Here is a 17,112-nt window from a genome sequence, read left to right on the forward strand (position 1 = left end):
CTACCAGGAAGTATACTCTTATACTCTCTTACCTGTCAGGTGCTGGTAGCTAGTTCTTAAAGTCAGTAGAGACTCTCTGTCCGGTTAAAAAGTCTACAAAGAATACAGTGTGTGTGTCTAGGGGCTCTGGGCACAGTTGTGGAAAGACTGGTTGCTGGTTCAAATTTTCATTGTTCAGGCAAGGGGGACTAAGTTGGGTTAGCACCTTAAGTGCATTCTAATTTATATGATTATTTCTCGATACAGGCCATTCACAGTCAGCTTTATCAGTTTGCAGGTGCTGCCATAGAACCCACTGCTTCACCACCTGGAACTGCTGTGTAAGGGCTTGATAAATGTTTGAAGGTGTTACAGATCTTTGGCAATCAGTCACAATCAGTGAGACACTACTCTAAGGGCTTAGGAGAAGAGGGAAATGTTTGTTTACCTCACAAGTTTGAAATGGATAAGTACAGGGATCCATAATGTCAGAGGCAGTGTAGGGTAGGGATGCTGCATGTCACCATTGCATATCTGGACTTTTCTCTGCAGGTTTTCAACACAATTAATGAGGCTGATATCCATGGTCGCTTTCAGTTAGCTTGGTTGGCCAGCATGGTTTCTAGGTAGCACACTTCCTCTAGATGATCAACGCTGGTGACAAATTGTTGCTTTTGTCCATTATGGTCAGGGTCCTGCTCCTCTCCAAGCAGTGGATTTGTATATTGTTGCAGTGAGAAAAGTCATTGCATCTTTTATTTATAGGCAGAAAAATGTGAGTAAGTCCTCCTAGTCTGTAAATCATAATCCCAGTGAGTCATATGCCAGCATTTACAGATGCAACAGACTTTGAACAAGTTGTACACTAATATAAAGAAGTAGTAACTTATCACACAGTCATATGCTTTATTACTCACACTGATACATTACGAGGGAATGCTTGTGATAAAAAATTATGACATGGAGCTAGGTCACAGTAGTGAAGTGAGATAAAACAACTCATCATTGATTCGAATGGACAGGGTCAGTGCTTGTCTCTCCGAAAGCTATGAGACTGCTAAGACGAGAGAGTGGCATCATTCCTGTGGGTTCATCTCTCACCCAGAGTCCATGGTCATGGTCATGAGCATCCATCTCACGTGGAGGCTCAGCAGTAACCTTGTAATCTTCTCCAGAAATCAGCAGTGGCTTGTATGGACCAATACCAATGCATTTATTACACTTTTTGCAGAAGCAATATCCCTTCTTGGGTTTTCCTGTGGAGCACAAAAAGATGGTGTTTAGTGTGAGAGAAAGCAGAAGCTGGGTTTGTGAACTAAGCTTGTCCAGTCCTTCTAACCTGCTCATGGTTGCCTCTGATAAATGACCCTTTAAACTCAGCATCTTTTTGGGAGGAACGTGTTGAGTCACCAACCAACTGAGAGTACACAAGGCTACCCATTAAGGCTGGAAGAATGCTATGCCAATGCTTTTTACCAAATGCTGTGCAACATCGGCAAAAAATAAAGAAAAATGGCGCAATGACCCCACCGTTGTTGCCAATTGCACCAGTTTATAGGCACATGCATACCTTATGATGTATGTGCTGGCATGCATCACCATGCATGCACATACCGATATATTGATGCATGTACCATTTCCCTTTTTACCATCAACTGATCTAAGATGGCACACAGTATATTAAAACAAAAATCAATTTTGGCAACAAATGGAAGCTGTGGGCCCTCAAAACAAACAACTTAAAAAAATTATTTTCCCACAAAGGGTAGGGGAGCAAAGCAGGACCAGCATGGGAAAGCAAAAGAGTGTAGGGTAAGAAAATAAAAATAAAGCTGGGTGAGCAGAGGTGGAGAAGAGCAGCACACGAGGGAGAGAGCAACACAGAGTGAGGGGTTGCGGAGGAAAGCATGTGAGTGACAGAGCAGCACACAAGGGAAAGAGCAACAGGGAACACAGGTAGGCAGGTATTTGTTGGGGGGAGAAGCACACAAGGGAGGGAGTTATAAAACACATGGAGTCGTTCGTGAAAAAGAAAAGTCATTGCCTAAAAGTGAGCAGTGGAGGGGAAGGCCAAGCATAAGAAGAGGAACACAAGCCAGCAAATGAGAAGCAAGCAAATGAGAGTTACTACAAAGCCAATAAATGGAAGCAGTGGGCGGGCTCTGAGCCCACTGTAAGTTCATGGGATAGCCCACAAAAGGTCTTCCACAACCAGGCAGCTAAAAGCTGTCAGGTACGTGAAGGGGGAGACCTCTTCGTAACAGAGAGCTTCCATCCAAATGGAGGCTTTGAAAGTGTCAACACATTTAAGCTCACTGCAAAGACTACAGTAATGAGGTCACCACATGTGATATGTCACCTCCTCGGTGTATTCCAGGGCAGAGTAGGCTTGAGTGGTTTGGGAGATGATGCAAGTACCAATGTCATCCCATTCTCCACTATGGCATGCATTACAGTGCGTACAGGTGTCAGATGTATTATGCAGGGAGTTTCATCCTGGCCTTGCAGTGCCAGCACACTGGACTTTACCACCAGTACCCTCCTTCAACCGTTATGGAGCATATGGCTTAGTAGTAATGTTATCTTAATGCAGCTAGGTAGGGGTGGCTAAGCACCGCAAAATGGGGGACACGAATCCCTGAGGCTCCAGAGTGGGGGCCCTGTAATACACCACTATCAGCCAGACCTGAGGCAGGGGGGCCATCAGAAGTACTGTTGGGAGTACCCTTGAGTACCTCAGTTGCGCAGGAAAGACCCGGGACCTCCCGCTGCTGGCTGCGCTGCAATCTTGGAGGCAGAGGCGGTGAGGCTCCGGTGGCAGGCCTCTAGGCTCATAGGAGCGGGCGGAGAAGGGCCAAGGGTGAAAGCGAGAGCCCCCACCTTATGCCTGGACTCCCCGGGAAGAGCTTGGGGTCTCCCATCGTGAACAATGCAGCGGTCCTGGATCCAGCTCCATAGGACCTCACAGATTTGAGAGGGGGACCTTTTCATAGCAGGGGCCCCCTCGGAGATCTGAGCAGGCTGGGAGCTCCCATTTCTGCACACGAGGCGATCCTGAGGGCTGTGGAAGTGCGGAGTTGGTGGCATGGCCTCTGTGCCCATTGGGTAGAAAGGGCCTCGTCTGGGAACACAGAGCGGTTGTAGCAAGCTGGGGCTTGCGCCCCTCTAATCCAAATTGAAGAGCCATACGGTGAGCCCTGTGGGTGGAAAGGGCCTCGACTGGCAGTATGGAGCGGTTGTAGCATGCTGGAGGTTGCCCCACTCTCCCCCACCCCGAATTGGAAAGCCATATGGTGAGCCCTATGGGAGCGGTGGCGACCGGGGGGGAGGGGGCAGAGACACAGTGGAAGGAGCAGCAGATGAGGAGTTCTGGAATTTGTTTTGTTCTAGTTTAGCCTCTCATACCTTCTATACCTTATGCGTGGGGGTTCCCCATTGAAGGGGGACTTATCTCCCCTATTTCCTCTCTTTGTGTCGGATGACGAATTGAACGTTTGTCACTTGGAATGTCAGAGGGTTGGGACCAGCCGGGCGGTGTCACTCTGTTCATCAATATCTCTGATGGTGAGGGGTACACGTGGCCTTCTTGCAAGAAACTCACTTGGCAAAGGGGGAACACTTAAAACATCAGAAACGATGGAGGAAAACATGCTTTAGCATGACCTATTCATCCTATGCCAGGGGAGTGCTCATATGGATGCGTTCGTCTGTGCCATTTGAGAGCAACAGAGTAGACCCAGAAAGACATTATGTGTTTGTGTAGGGGAAGATAGGCAGTGTGGAAGTATTGTTGGAAGTCTGTATTTGCCAAAGGTTGCTTAGGCCAGGTTTTCACACACATATCACTTTTGACCTGCTGGTCCCACCTTCCCTGAATCCTTGGGGACGCCTTTAATTATTTATTAGGCCCAGCACTGGATCGGTCTCATCCTCCTCTTCGTCAGTCCCCCACCGTGCACTCTGCGTCATACTTGTGCAATGGCTTACGGTCCCTTGTGGATAGCTGGAGTGCCCTGCAACCGACCACCAAGGAGTACTCCTTTTATTTCCCACCGCACCGTCTTCATGTTTGATTGGATTGCTTCTTTTGCCACCCCGCCACCCACCCAGTTTAAGGTAGTGGAGATGGAATATGTCTGACCATAATCCGTTCCTGTGGGGTGGGGGTATCCCACCCCACCGGGGCCCATTTGGCAATTGCAACCCACGGCTTTGGAAGACTCTGTGTTCCCTAACTCAATCCAAGTGACACTACCTACATAACAGAAAACAGCAATACCACCTCCACACATACGGTAGAGTAGATGCTCTAAAAATTGTGATCCAGGGGCACTGTATACATACCTTAAAAGGGTAAGGGACATGCTCAATCGGGAACTCACCCAAGTGCAGACCTTTTTACAAGATCTCGAACGGGCCGCAATGGAGAATGATGATGCCCAGGTGGAATTGGCTGAAGCCAGAACTTGCTCCGCTCAATGGATTGAATTGCTGTAATGCCTGGACTAAAAGGCTTACCACGGCAAAATGCACTTGGAGGGAGCCAAACGTGGAACCTACTGGCATGGTTGCTGAAGGGAGCACCCAACATCGCGCGGATACCAATGTCCGTGATCCTCTTGGCACGGTGGCTACCACCCAGGAAGCGATACATAGAGTTTTCTGTTAGCACTACCAGGCCCTTTACAACCCCACACCTTATTGCCAACGGCTTGGGGCCTAGAACGTTTTCCATGGTATCCCATTGCCAGCAGTGCCTATGGACCAAAGAGAAGCCCTTAATGGCCCAGTGTCAGAGCAGGAAATTAGGGATACCATACAGGACTCCCCCACCTGCCAGTCTCCAGGCTTAGGCAGCCTACCTATAGAATTCTATAAAACATTTAGTACCCTGCTGGCCCTCAAACTGGTTGAACTATACAATGCAGCCCTTTCTGCTGGTCAACTCCCTCCATCTATGAGCGAGGCCCTGTTGGTATCCCTCCCTAAGCCAGGACCGGACCTGCTGGACATTTTGTCTTATAGACCGCTGTCTATGATGGGTGGTGATTATAAGATCCTGAGTAAAGTACTGGTAGTGCGTGTGCTGAAGCACCTTACAATGCTGGTCCACCATGACCAGGATGGTTTTCTACCAGACAGGTCTGTGACCCTCACTATTCTCCAGCTGCATAGAATTTTGGAGGAGGCTCCGGTGCACCGATCATACTGTCTGCTCCTGGACTTGGAAAAAGCATTTGACACCCTGGAATGGGACTATATGTTTGCAGTCTTGCAGAAAGTTGGCATACGGGATAGACTGTACTGGCTGATCAAGCTTCTATACACTAAACAATTAGCAAGGGTTAAAATCGATCACAGAATTTCCAACCCCTTCCTCATTAGCAGGGCCACACTCCAAGGATGACCCCTCTCTCCATTACTATTTGCCTTGGTGATGGAGCTTCTGGCTCAGCATCTTCGGCAATCTGCCGTGGACTAGGGTGGACAGGTTGGCTGTGAGACCAATGCAGTGTCCCTGTAAGCCGCCGACATCCTTGTATACGGGATGGTGTGGATGAGATCGCCCCCGATCCTGGCCAAGTTCAAAGCTGCCTGGGGGTAAACTGGGCCAAAGCTTGTCTGTTCCCCCTGCACCCAGACTGTCGCACTCATACTGTTGTGGTCGGCATTCATACCATAAGATGGGAGCTGCACACCTTTCGGTTCCTGGGCATTGATATTTACCATACGACCTGAGATTTAACTGATGGCAACCTCACAAAGGCTATCTCTTCTCAACAACCTCAGATTGCCTTTTGGTGCTCCCTCCCCCTTACAGTGCAAGGCCAGCTGGCCATCTCCAAAATGGTAATGCTGACACTGCTTTTATACTTTGTCAATTTGCCAATCCTTATCCCCCACGGCACCTTTCAGACGGTGAATGTCATTCTTGGCGGGGCTTGGTGTGGGACAAGGGAAGGCGGAGGGTGGCTCTGCCCAAATTGCAAAGTCCAACAGAGAGTGGAGGGCTTGGCACTCCGCTGTTCGAGCATTACTCTTTGATGGCACAGCTCCAATGGCCGGCACAATGGCTAGCTGGGGGTGAAACTTGATGTAGGTGAGATCAGACCCGGGAACAGGAGCAATCAGTTTGGTCCGGCTCAGTGTTGCCAGTGCCATCTAACAGCCTCCTTTGGGTGGCATATCAATGCTATCGCCGGGTGCCAGGGCTCACGTCCGGTATAACGTTGTACACACATGAGCTTTTAGAGAGGCTGCAGGACTGGAGGGGTTGGCACTATGGGATGCTGTGGGGGTCAAAACCTTGGGCAACTTGCTCCAGAAAGAAGTGCTCATCCCATTTGACCTGCTGACAGAGCAACCAGGGCTCCCAACGGGCCAGTTCCTGACACATAGACGTCCTGCAATTGAATTGGAACGTATGTGGGGCACCATTGACAAGAAGCCCGCTCCACACCCCCTGACGCAAGTCCTCCAAACAATGCGCACCGTTTGATACCCGGGCTTTCAAAAGCCCTCTCTTATACAACACAAGAACCACTGGAACCCTTGCGACAACACTGGGAATGCAACATTGGGCGTGGTCTGTCACAGAACGAATGGGAAAGAGCCCTGACATACTTGTGAAAAGTCTTTTGTAACGCCCGCTTTCAGAACATTCAGTTTAACATACATTGAGTCTACCTCACAACAGCCAAGTTGTACAAAGAATACCCTACAGCATCCCCAAAATGTTTCTCGATGTCATGCCCCTGTGGCAGACATGATACATATGTTCTGGTCCTGTCCGAGTGCTTGCATGCTTTAGGCTGAAGTATGCAGAACCATAACCTGTGTTACAGGCTGCCTGGGATTGGACTGAGCGGATAGCTGTATTTGGGTCTCTATAAGCGCCAACAGATGGGGGTGTCACAAATCGCTTTATTGATTTGGCATTGCTGTTAGCCCGATGGCTGATACCAATGCACTGGAAAATCTCTACACTCCAGGGCACGGAATGCTGGCGCAAGGCAACCATAAAATGGGACATGGCAGATGCCCTGGCGAGAAGAGGTCAGAGGAAGAGACCCATAGCGGCTACATGGAATAAGTTATTGTCCACTCTCCAAGGGGCCCTTGACAGTGAGGAGGGCTCCAGCTAGTACACCACGGCATCCCCTTGTGATAGTAGAATCTTCCCCGATTAGGTATAGTCTTCCTCCCCCTGCGGAGCGGAAGTACCATAATGGAAGCATGGCTCCATCGCCAAGCCTGGCCAGCATGATGTTGCTCCAGGTGTTGGAGTGGGTGGCCCCGGACTTGGACCCCCCACCCCAAATGGCTACCACCCTCCCCCGGGAAAACTTCAGGCGTCTCTAGTCTCTAAATGGTGTCTCCGTTTCTTGTTTACTGTCTTAGATGGGATGGGGTTATAGGCTCATGTTCTTTGTTTCTAGTTAGGTTGCAGAAGAATGAAATAATATGCCATCATACTCCTGTACTATGTATTGCTATTGACACATTTGCAGTGCAACGGTGAATCTGTAATTATAGAACCATACAACATTATCATCTGCCGTTGATAATGCAAAACTTTAATAAATATGGTTTGAAAAAAAATCATCTTATTGCAGCTAGGAGATGCTTCAGCTTACAGCAATCCATATATCTGGATTGCTTTCTGCAGGTACCTGACCCTCTTAGTAAGGCTGACACCCTAGGCCAGTTTGAGCCTTTTTGGCTGGCCAGCTTGGCTTCCAGTAGGCTTGGTTCCTTGATACGAATTCCACACAAGTTTCAGTCAATCAGGTGTTGCTCTTTGTCCTTTCGAGCTGGGGACCTGCTCCTCTCGATGCCATGCAGCACAATAGTGGACTCGCAGACGGTTGAGTCCAAAGGGTCGTTTTGGGGATGGGAAGGATGGAGCAAGTACCTGGACCATCCCTACTACTCTAGAAGCCCCAATCAAATAGGGTACCGTTGTGTTGGGATCTGATATCATACAGTGAGTCTCCTGCTGGTCTCTCTGCTCCAACACCCTGAACTTGACCACCACAGGTGTCACCGAATCTGGGCCTTGAAAAACCTATGTAAATGTTCAATCAGACTGCATTCTTTAAACTCATGCAGGTATGCATAAGCATAAGCCAGTGAAATATTTGGATATAATGGTGCATCAAAATGCATTGGAGGTGCTAAGCTGCGATGGTGGTGCAACAATTAAAAATGTCTGATAACATTAAGAGAAAAATCACCCTTCCACTCTCTCTGGCCAGCAGAATAGCCATAGTGAAAATGGTGGTACTCCCGAAGCTGCTATACTTGTTTCAAAATATCTCGATAGTTCTCACCTGCCCTTTCTTTCATGGTATGCATAGCTTACTGCTAAAGCTACTCTGGGCAGGGAAACAGCACATAATTAAATGGTCTATGCTGATGCTGTCATATGAGCAGGGCAGCATGGGGGGCCCTGGCCTGGAGCTATGCTATATTCTTGCACAGGCTCAGTCTGCACATTGAATGTGCCACACTAGAAAAAGATGCAGGTGCTCCCAGGGTGCTTCTGGCAAACTTGTTTGAACCTCACACCAGAGGAGGCTTTGCTATGGAGCCAGTAGGCTCGACACTGCACTCGTGGCAATGTTTAATAAACCGATGTCAAATTCAATGTATGTATTGTATCCCAGTGTTATCTGTGTGGAGTGCTGCGATTGGCTGCCTGCTTTGATGGACGGTGGGTAAGTGGCCAATTGCGGAGATTGAATATTAGAAATATGGGAGATCTGTTCCGTGAAGGTACTTTTAAGTCCCTTTATCAGATACGTGATAGTAATCAAACCTTTGAGACACTGGACATCTCCCTGCATTATAGAATATGGGAGACACTTTAAAATGTCACAACAAGCTGTCCCGCTGAGCCAGAATCCTTCAGTATGATAACATTTTTGATACAGAAGGAAAACTCCAAACATATAGCATATAAACGGTATAGTTTGGCATAGAGTAATATGCCCTCAAGAGATTTCCACGGCACTTCGCAGATGGTAAGTTTGTTGGATGTGACATCTCTGATAAGAAGAAGATTTCCTGCCACTCAGCTATCAAGAATGTAACTATGGATAGTAGACACAGACTTATTCAATTTAAATGTATTCAAAGAATTAACTCTACCTCGATTGCACTATGTAGATATGGCCTTAGAGAAGATTCTAGGTGCTGCTGGTGCCGTAGGGAAGGGGCACACTTCATGCATCTGGCTTGGTGGTGCCCAGGTACATGGGCCTATTGGAAACATTTATTTGTAGAGCAGGTAACATGATAAATCAGAGAGTTGAACCTAGCCCCCTAATGGATTTTCTGGGTAGTGTGAAAGAACTATCTGCATTGGTAAGAAAGTGTAGGGTAATGCCTTGCTGTTGTCAAAGCGGCGAATAGTGATGCGGTGTGGGAGAGGCCCTCTCCCAACAGTCAGTAAATGTAACACAGTATCAGATACATTCATTGCTATTTCGCCAGTCAAAGAACCACCTAGGGATATCTGGTCGCTCATTCAAGTATATCTACTGCAATTAAAACATGATATGAATGATGAAGGAGGTTTTAATAATGATTAGGGCTCCCAATTTTATGGTATTTATATTTTTGTCATTTCCGTCTGTATTTATCCATATATTTTTTTTGCTAATTTTGCCTGTATTTATCCCTATCTACTTTAGGTTTTGTGAAAAAAGGAAGCTGTAATGTGTATATTTCTGCATTTATTTAACCAGTTAAAATATTCACTTGTAAGAAAATATGTAAATTTTAGTATCAAGGTTGTGCAAATCTACTGCTGTTTAAGGTTCTTTACTAAAATCTCTATATTTATTTAATCCCCTTACCTTTCAATCTGTACCGCTATTCGCCTGGCAGTCATGATTGACAGCATTTAGAATCACTCAAAAACAACCCAATTTCTGTTTTTATCCACTTTGAATAATAAATACAGACAGGAAAATAAATTGTTTTATGTCTGTATTTATCTGTAAAAATCAGTAAAAAAAGAAAACAAGGAGCCTTAACAATGATGTATATTACCTAAATGCACAGAATTAATGGACTGTACCACCAAAGGGTAAACTTGGGTTTGGTGAGACCAGGCACCTCTTTATCATGCGCACATTTAGAAATAGTGCATACTTTGTATAACTTGCAATTAATTCATGTTTAAGTAACGTCTTAGTTTAGGTAACGTCTTATGTGTTTTTAGCCCCTGGACTGCGCTGAGAGGTGTGCCTGTTGCAATGAGCTCAATCAATTGTAATATGAGAATTTATTTAGTATCTGTTTGTTATTTTTCAAGTATAAACAATTAAAAACACGCAGGTGTTGAGTCTACTCTTAATCAACAAATGCATTATAGTAAACCTACTATCGCTCCAGTGTTAAGCTGGATCCCAGAGAGAGAGAGCGAGCGGGTAAGCCAGAATAAGGATGAAAAAAAAGATGGGTAGAAAAGTGAAAGAAAATGGGAGGACGAAGGGAGGGTGAACAGAGGGAAAGAGTGAAAGGAAAGTTGGAAAAAAAGGGAAGGTAGGATGGAAGGTGAGATAATGAATAAATAGATGGAAGGATAAACAGGTTGACAGATCAAAGGGCAAAAGGATGAATGGAAGATTGAAAGGCTTGACATGTAAGTAGGTGAATGGATGGAAAAATGAACAGTTCGAGAAGGGTGACAGGGCAGATAGAAGAATGCATGACTATATTAATCGGTGGATGGATGGAAAGACGAAGGGAAGTACAGAGGGAGAGCTGAAAAGATGCATGGGTCAGGGGATGGAGGACTGGATGGATGGAAGGAGGATTAAGGGATCAAAAGCACTCTTCTAAGGAAGGTCAGGTTTGCTTGCTTCGCATGCTCACTATGAGTAGAGATATATTTCAAGTAGAAGGTGCTTTCATTTTTTGGCTACTCCCTTGGTTTACCCTGTATCCCTTATTGCATTTGGGGTTTGGGTGTATCCCGTATTCCTTCCGGGATTCAGGTGTTATCTTACTGCATGTGGGGCTAAGCTGTACAAGTTACCGTATCAGAAAGTTACCTGGGATGCTGGGTTCCTGGTGTTTATGGTCGGTCATCTTTGCCTCCAGTGCATCTTCAGGACTGTGGGGAGGAGAAGAACAGATAGCATCACTGAATCCAAACAATGAAGACAGACATTTCCTGGAAGGAACTGCCTCAAGGGCGATACCGAGCAGTCCCTGCAGTTTCTTTACCTTTATTTAAAACCCTGCATCATTAAACAATAAGGGACAACATTTTAAGAATGTGTGCTGGAATATTAAGTAGATAATTAAGCAGACAGCGATAAAGCAGGCAGTGCACCCCACTGAACTATCTTCATATGGTTGATCATTAGTGAACTGCACTCACAAGCCTAAAATCAGTTTAAATAGTAGCTGTTCTGTCCCAGTTCTGCAAATCCCATGTGCATTTGAAACCTCTTTTTATTTACTAGGGGACCTCACACTGGAGGAGACCACTTGGAAATACAAAGCAGGTTAGCTCCAAATGATGCCCCAGGTTATGCCCCTGCTACCGGTCTATGACGCAACACTCCCACCCAAACATAGGACCACTCTGCAGGGGTACCTGGGAAAGTTCCTGCAAAAAAAGTCATAACTGACTGGGGTTGGCACAAGGGAGCTTGCAAGATCAGTGCCAACAGAGAATCCCACCTGCATTAATTTATCCAGCCTTGGTTGCTCAACTTAAGTCTTTTAAAATTTATCACTTAAACGTCACCTTATTCAGTGCTTACCAGTGTCCGATTTTGAGATGTCACACTTCAAGAATGCAGTTCATAGAAGGCCCTGAACTTTCTTTCAAGAAAACAGTCATGCAAGAGTATGCCGTCTTCCACTCATACAGCACTGTCTTTAAGCTGTTTCTTATGGCTTATCTGATCCTTCCTAGCTGGCAATACTGTTAGAACAGAATAGTTGACAACAGGATACCTCCGAGGAGTAATATTAATATTGCAAGCCTGTCTGCCCAACAGCATTGCTGCAGAGGTATTGTGAGAAGAAGCATTGGGGCAGGTTCAATACCAACATCAAGAAAACAGACAGTGGGCTCGTACTGCTTACTCTAGATGCCCGCTTCCCATCACTGATCAAAGGTAGCCTTATATAGACAGGGAGGCAATAGTGATCTTATGGGGCTGTCAGCCTTACCCTGTGTATCTGTACGGCAACAGGTTCTAGTTACACACTGATCCCACAAATCTTCCATCACTTTGTTGTCTTCCTGACAGGCTTCATTTACTTATTATGGTGAATGACCTAACCAGATGCCCTTAGGTTGAACTGAGGTACTTGTCTTCTGCTGATGACTAAGTAGCCAAGCCAGAGAAGACATTTGCTGCCCATGGGATACTATTGAGAATGTGAATGGAGAAAGGACCCCCATTCCAAGGGAACCAATTTGCCTCCTACCTGACGCTCAATCAGAATTAATCATCTGAAGACCAACTCGTGATGAGTCCAGATTAATTAATGGAGAAGTAGAGAGGTTTATGGGGACACTGAACAAGGTTCAGAGGAGGGTAGAAATTGAAATGATGATGCTGAGTGAGCCATTTACAGCGTTTTACTTTGAATTAAAAAGGGTCTGTGTAAACCAAGCCCCAGGTCATGCTCCCCGTGATGGGCACAGCTCTTTTACAATAGACACGATGAATCACTGCCTGCTTAGCACTTTTGATGAGTTTAAAAAAAAAAAAGGCGTTTTAGGACAGAAACTGGAGATTGATTTTGGAAACTGAAGGAAAGAAAGAAAAAGCCTAAAGCAACCTAATTTTCGGAGGATTAAACCCATTATGTAATAGGAATCTCTGAATTTCCAGAGTGCTGACACTGTCCTGAGAAAATAGTTAGATATAGGAATATTCCTGTTACTCAGTCCTGAATTTAACAATGTCTTGGTCTATCTAGGGCAGCCCGACCCAGAAGTGACAAAAATAAATGGCACCATGCGGATGTGATATTACTTTGTTAGCCGTCACTAAGAACCGGCATCAATGCGATACTGTCATGGAGACCCATGCCAATGTTTTAGTATAAGTTGCAGTTGATGTGGTGCCACGTGGATGTTGGTGTTCATGAGCAGATTACTTTAGTGCCTACGAGGAAATACAGCCCGTCTGAGTAAAATGTTTACTTTCCTGAACATTTCCTCTTCAGAGCTCCATGCACAACACCCAGCGCAAACCTGCAAGATTGCATGAGGTGTTCGTCATGGGCATCTTTATGCCAGGATTACAATTACCTTTCAAGCGGCAACTAGAAGCTAGAAGCAGAGCTGCAGAAATCTAGTAGCGTACCTTAAACATGCCTTCACTTCTATTCTATAGTTCCCAAAACAGACTTAATCACTTACTGCAGACCAACCTGAAACTTAAATATAGCCTGTGGACAGAGTACTGGGTAAACTCCCTTAATGAGCGCTCATTAATTGCAGCACGAGCTAACAAATTGCACTGGTCCTAACTGCATAAAACACACTGTGCGGCATTACGCAGTTGTACCATCTTACTTCCTGGTAGCCTCATATATGTGTATGGCTCCGTAAGGGCTGTACCAGCTGCTACTGTTACTCATTGCCATGTGCTCAAGTGAGTGTAGCCCCAGCTTGCATCTTGTCATCCTTTGGTGATATGTTACAGTTACTCAAACAGCTTAGATTTCCCAAAGGGTTGCGCCTGAGAGGGACGAGGCATCGAGCCTTTAGAATAGTCTCTAATGACAACTGAATCTAGTATAGGATTTCTTCAGCAAATTTTACTTTCCTGCTGAATTCTGCAAACAATGTATCTTTCACCACGGAGCCCAAATTGGCTTGAGCATTTCTGGTGACACCCCCGGCATCCAGCTTGCTCTGCAATACTCATCTGATTTAACTGGCTGTATGTGATCAATCTGAGGAAACCAGTTGCAATGACTGACTCTTTCTAACCCAAGTCTCTGAAATGTTCAAACTGAATGCATTTACTCGATTGATGATTCCCCCTTGAAGGTTGCCTTTTATGTCGAAAACTTATTTTCAAGCAGGTTTTTTTGTAGACCACATTGAACCCTTTCTTCCTGTTGTCTTTCTTTTTTTCGAGGGTTAACCAGAACCATCTTGTTTTCCCACTTCTTTCACAATTTCTAGAACTGTTACCCCTATGTTCTGAACTATTAACACATGGGTGAGGCAGTAGATTGGCTTATTGAGAAATCCGGAGACTCCTAGCTGGCTGAAGCCACGAAAATCTAATAAGGCCAGAAAAGTCTTGGTCTCATATCTATTTCACCTTCCTTTATGCCAGTCAGAGCCAGGAACCTGTAGATTTGTCGCCTTTTGTTCAAGCCAGACTCAAACAATGCCTCAGACTCAAACTAAGCTTTGCCCAGCCTCAAATAGGACAGATGGTCTCTTTGACTAGAACAGGATTCATCCAACTGAACAAGAATTTCTATATGGAACAGGTGCTGCCATCTTTGGCATTAACAGATTAACTCCAATCCAAATGTCTCAGGTCAAACCCAGACAAGGAGGCAACCATAGTCACCTATACCATGGCAACATCTTCCCGATGAACCAGGCTTAACTTCTGTGTGTTAAAGCCATGCAAAATAGGGTTCTAGGTTAGAAAACGGAAGGTGGTTCAGAAATCTAGTACGAATAATGAAAATACTGAGTTAGTGGTTCTTGTGCTGGTGATCTCCCTACTCCCGGTGCATGTCTGTTAGACTTGCCTTAGTGCACAAATGTAACTATTAGAGTAGTAATGGAGTCCAGCAAGCCTGTGATAATCCCTATCCATACAACAGATGGACCTAGGTGTGTAGGAAGAACTTCAGATTGTTCTAACATTTGATGCAGAAACTGATGTATAAAGAGACAGAGGAGCTTTTGAGGATTTTTACCCTAGTCCGGTGTACCTGTGGGCTTGGAACCAAGAAAAGGTGGCGTACCTGGCTCCCTAGGACCACCAAGTGGTTGAAGAGAGTCACGAACAAAGCCTGTTGGCAAAGAAAGTTGGACCATGAAGATCCCACTGCCTGTGACTCAGAGCTCTAGCCTTATATCTTGGGGTTGATGGAGTGGTAATTTTGGCGCAAGCAGTCCCAGTCAGGAATGAGCAAGCGTATGTGGGAACCCTGGATTTGTATTGAGTGCAGTCCCCCATCATCATCAAAAGCCCTCCTCCCAGGCTGCCCGGGCTATAGGCAGGTGTTACTATGTGGAAATATCCATAGTCAGGCAAGACGTTCCTATGAGGAACCTGTTATTTTCCGAAATAATTTGATGTTCCGAATATTTAGGTGTAGACCCAGTGCTATGATGTATATGAAGTTCAGTCTCTGTAGGAGGAGAGATGTCTACTTGGTAGTGTTGAAGAAAGTAACTTGCAGGCAGGGCAAAGTTTTCAGGCATGATATTTAACCTAATGAAAACGCATATAAATAAATGTATGGTTTGGATCACCACAAATGAGCGCAAACATTCCAACTGTAGTACTTGGATTGCCTGACGTCCTGTACCAGGACAGGAGGGTTGATGTACTGAGGACAAACGGAACACATATTAACTATTTCTTTTACTATAAAGTGGCTTAGAAATGTGATATACATACTTAGATTGTGTAAAGTCTATGTAGGCTTGAATGATTGGGAGCTCGTGTTAAAGCTGCATATAAGGATCAAATCTTGAAACCGAGGTTTTGTCCCTTAGGCTAAGGTGTCAGTATGTGGAATGAAAGCACACACACTCATGCGTTTGTCAGCCATACCACTACCTGTCATTCGCAGGCCCTGGCTTACTGGAAAACGACCAGACCAGTCCACCTCCACCTTTCACGATACCACCTTTATCACTAAATACCAGACCTTAAACCCTGGGAAGGGATATTCCTACAAATCTAGTGTACCACTCACATCAAAGGTACAGTGCAAACTGGGATTGCGCACAACCACACAGATTTTCTGTGTACACGGGGAAGGCTCAAAATTCCAGTATCTGCAACTTTATCTGGAGGATTTTTTTAAAACTCACTCATTTTAAAAGCACAGCGAGGGAACATTTGAATTTGCAGCACAGCGTCCACATTCAATGCTTAACTTGTGATAAATATAAAATCATCTCACTGTGTGCTATGAACTTCTTGGGTAGCATCATCTTCCGCCTCCTCCACTTTGTGCTTGAAATGTCGTAGAATTGGCCATCTCGGTAAACTGAAACTTACTCTGCTTCGTTTCCTTCTTGGTTGTTGCCGCGCCTTTCGTGAGTCACTCCAAGTCTCTGTGTCAGAATCCTGGTCAGAAAGGGCAGGGGAACAAAAGTAAAGGATTTACTCTGTAGTTCAAAATGGATTCCCCAATTCACATACCCAAACAAAAACATGCAATTTCAGAACATATGAACACAGTCAAGAATCACCCTGTCTCCCTGTTGTCCCAGGGACTGCAGGTCCTTGTTAATACCCTGCCTCTTGCTCGTATCTGCCTCATTAATTCACCTCTCAAAATCGCTTCTGGGTATCCCTAAAATGTCCATTGTTTCTCTGCCTTTTACAGCCTCCACTGGAGGTTGCTCCAGTGACCCACATTTGACCTCGGCCAGAGGTTGCTCTTCTGTTCACTGGATCCAGAACCTTTACCTGGCGATTGACCTATGGATTCAGCACCTCTACTGACAACAGCCCATGATAACAATAAAAGTGTTTAACCATTGAAGCCCTCATTGACTTGTGGGCTGATTTTTCATCCCATTCATCATGTAACTGAGGGGGCTATGCCTATTCAATAGCACCTATGCCCACCTTAAAAAAAATCTTTTAGTTGTTTGTTTTGAGTGAGTGCCATGAGCTTCCAGTGAAGTTCTTGTTCACCACCAGAGATGACAGATTCCAGATTTCCTGGAGGAGTGAAGGGGCCAGGATCTCAACCACAAAGCATAATCTTTGACTTGTGACACTGAAGTGAGTGACCTCGTAAGAAGTGATAACAAGAAAAAATGTGACATAACGTGCCACTCTGGGGAAATTAGTGGGTCAATGTTCACAAAAAAATATTTTCCCAAGTTTTCCTCCCACAAACAGCTACTTTTAAAGGATTTTCACC

General features: G+C 45.4%; 1 protein-coding gene across 1 annotated transcript in view; it reads right to left on the minus strand.

Annotated features, from left to right (window-relative positions):
- Positions 1-871: 871 nt before the first annotated feature.
- LOC146855805 (Golgi-associated RAB2 interactor protein 1A-like) overlaps positions 872-17,112 on the minus strand; it is a 182,013-nt gene continuing 165,772 nt past the window's right edge. The window contains exons 4-6 of the mRNA XM_085653721.1: positions 16,138-16,304; positions 11,046-11,107; positions 872-1,235 (exon numbers count right to left, since the gene is read on the minus strand). Of these exons, the coding sequence (XP_085509847.1) occupies positions 982-1,235; positions 11,046-11,107; positions 16,138-16,304 (483 nt within the window). The 3' untranslated portion in view covers positions 872-981. The remainder of the gene's footprint in view (positions 1,236-11,045; positions 11,108-16,137; positions 16,305-17,112) is intronic.

This window comes from Triturus cristatus, chromosome 4_1 (assembly GCF_964204655.1).
Source record: "Triturus cristatus chromosome 4_1, aTriCri1.1, whole genome shotgun sequence".
Classification (NCBI taxonomy): Eukaryota; Metazoa; Chordata; class Amphibia; order Caudata; family Salamandridae; genus Triturus; species Triturus cristatus.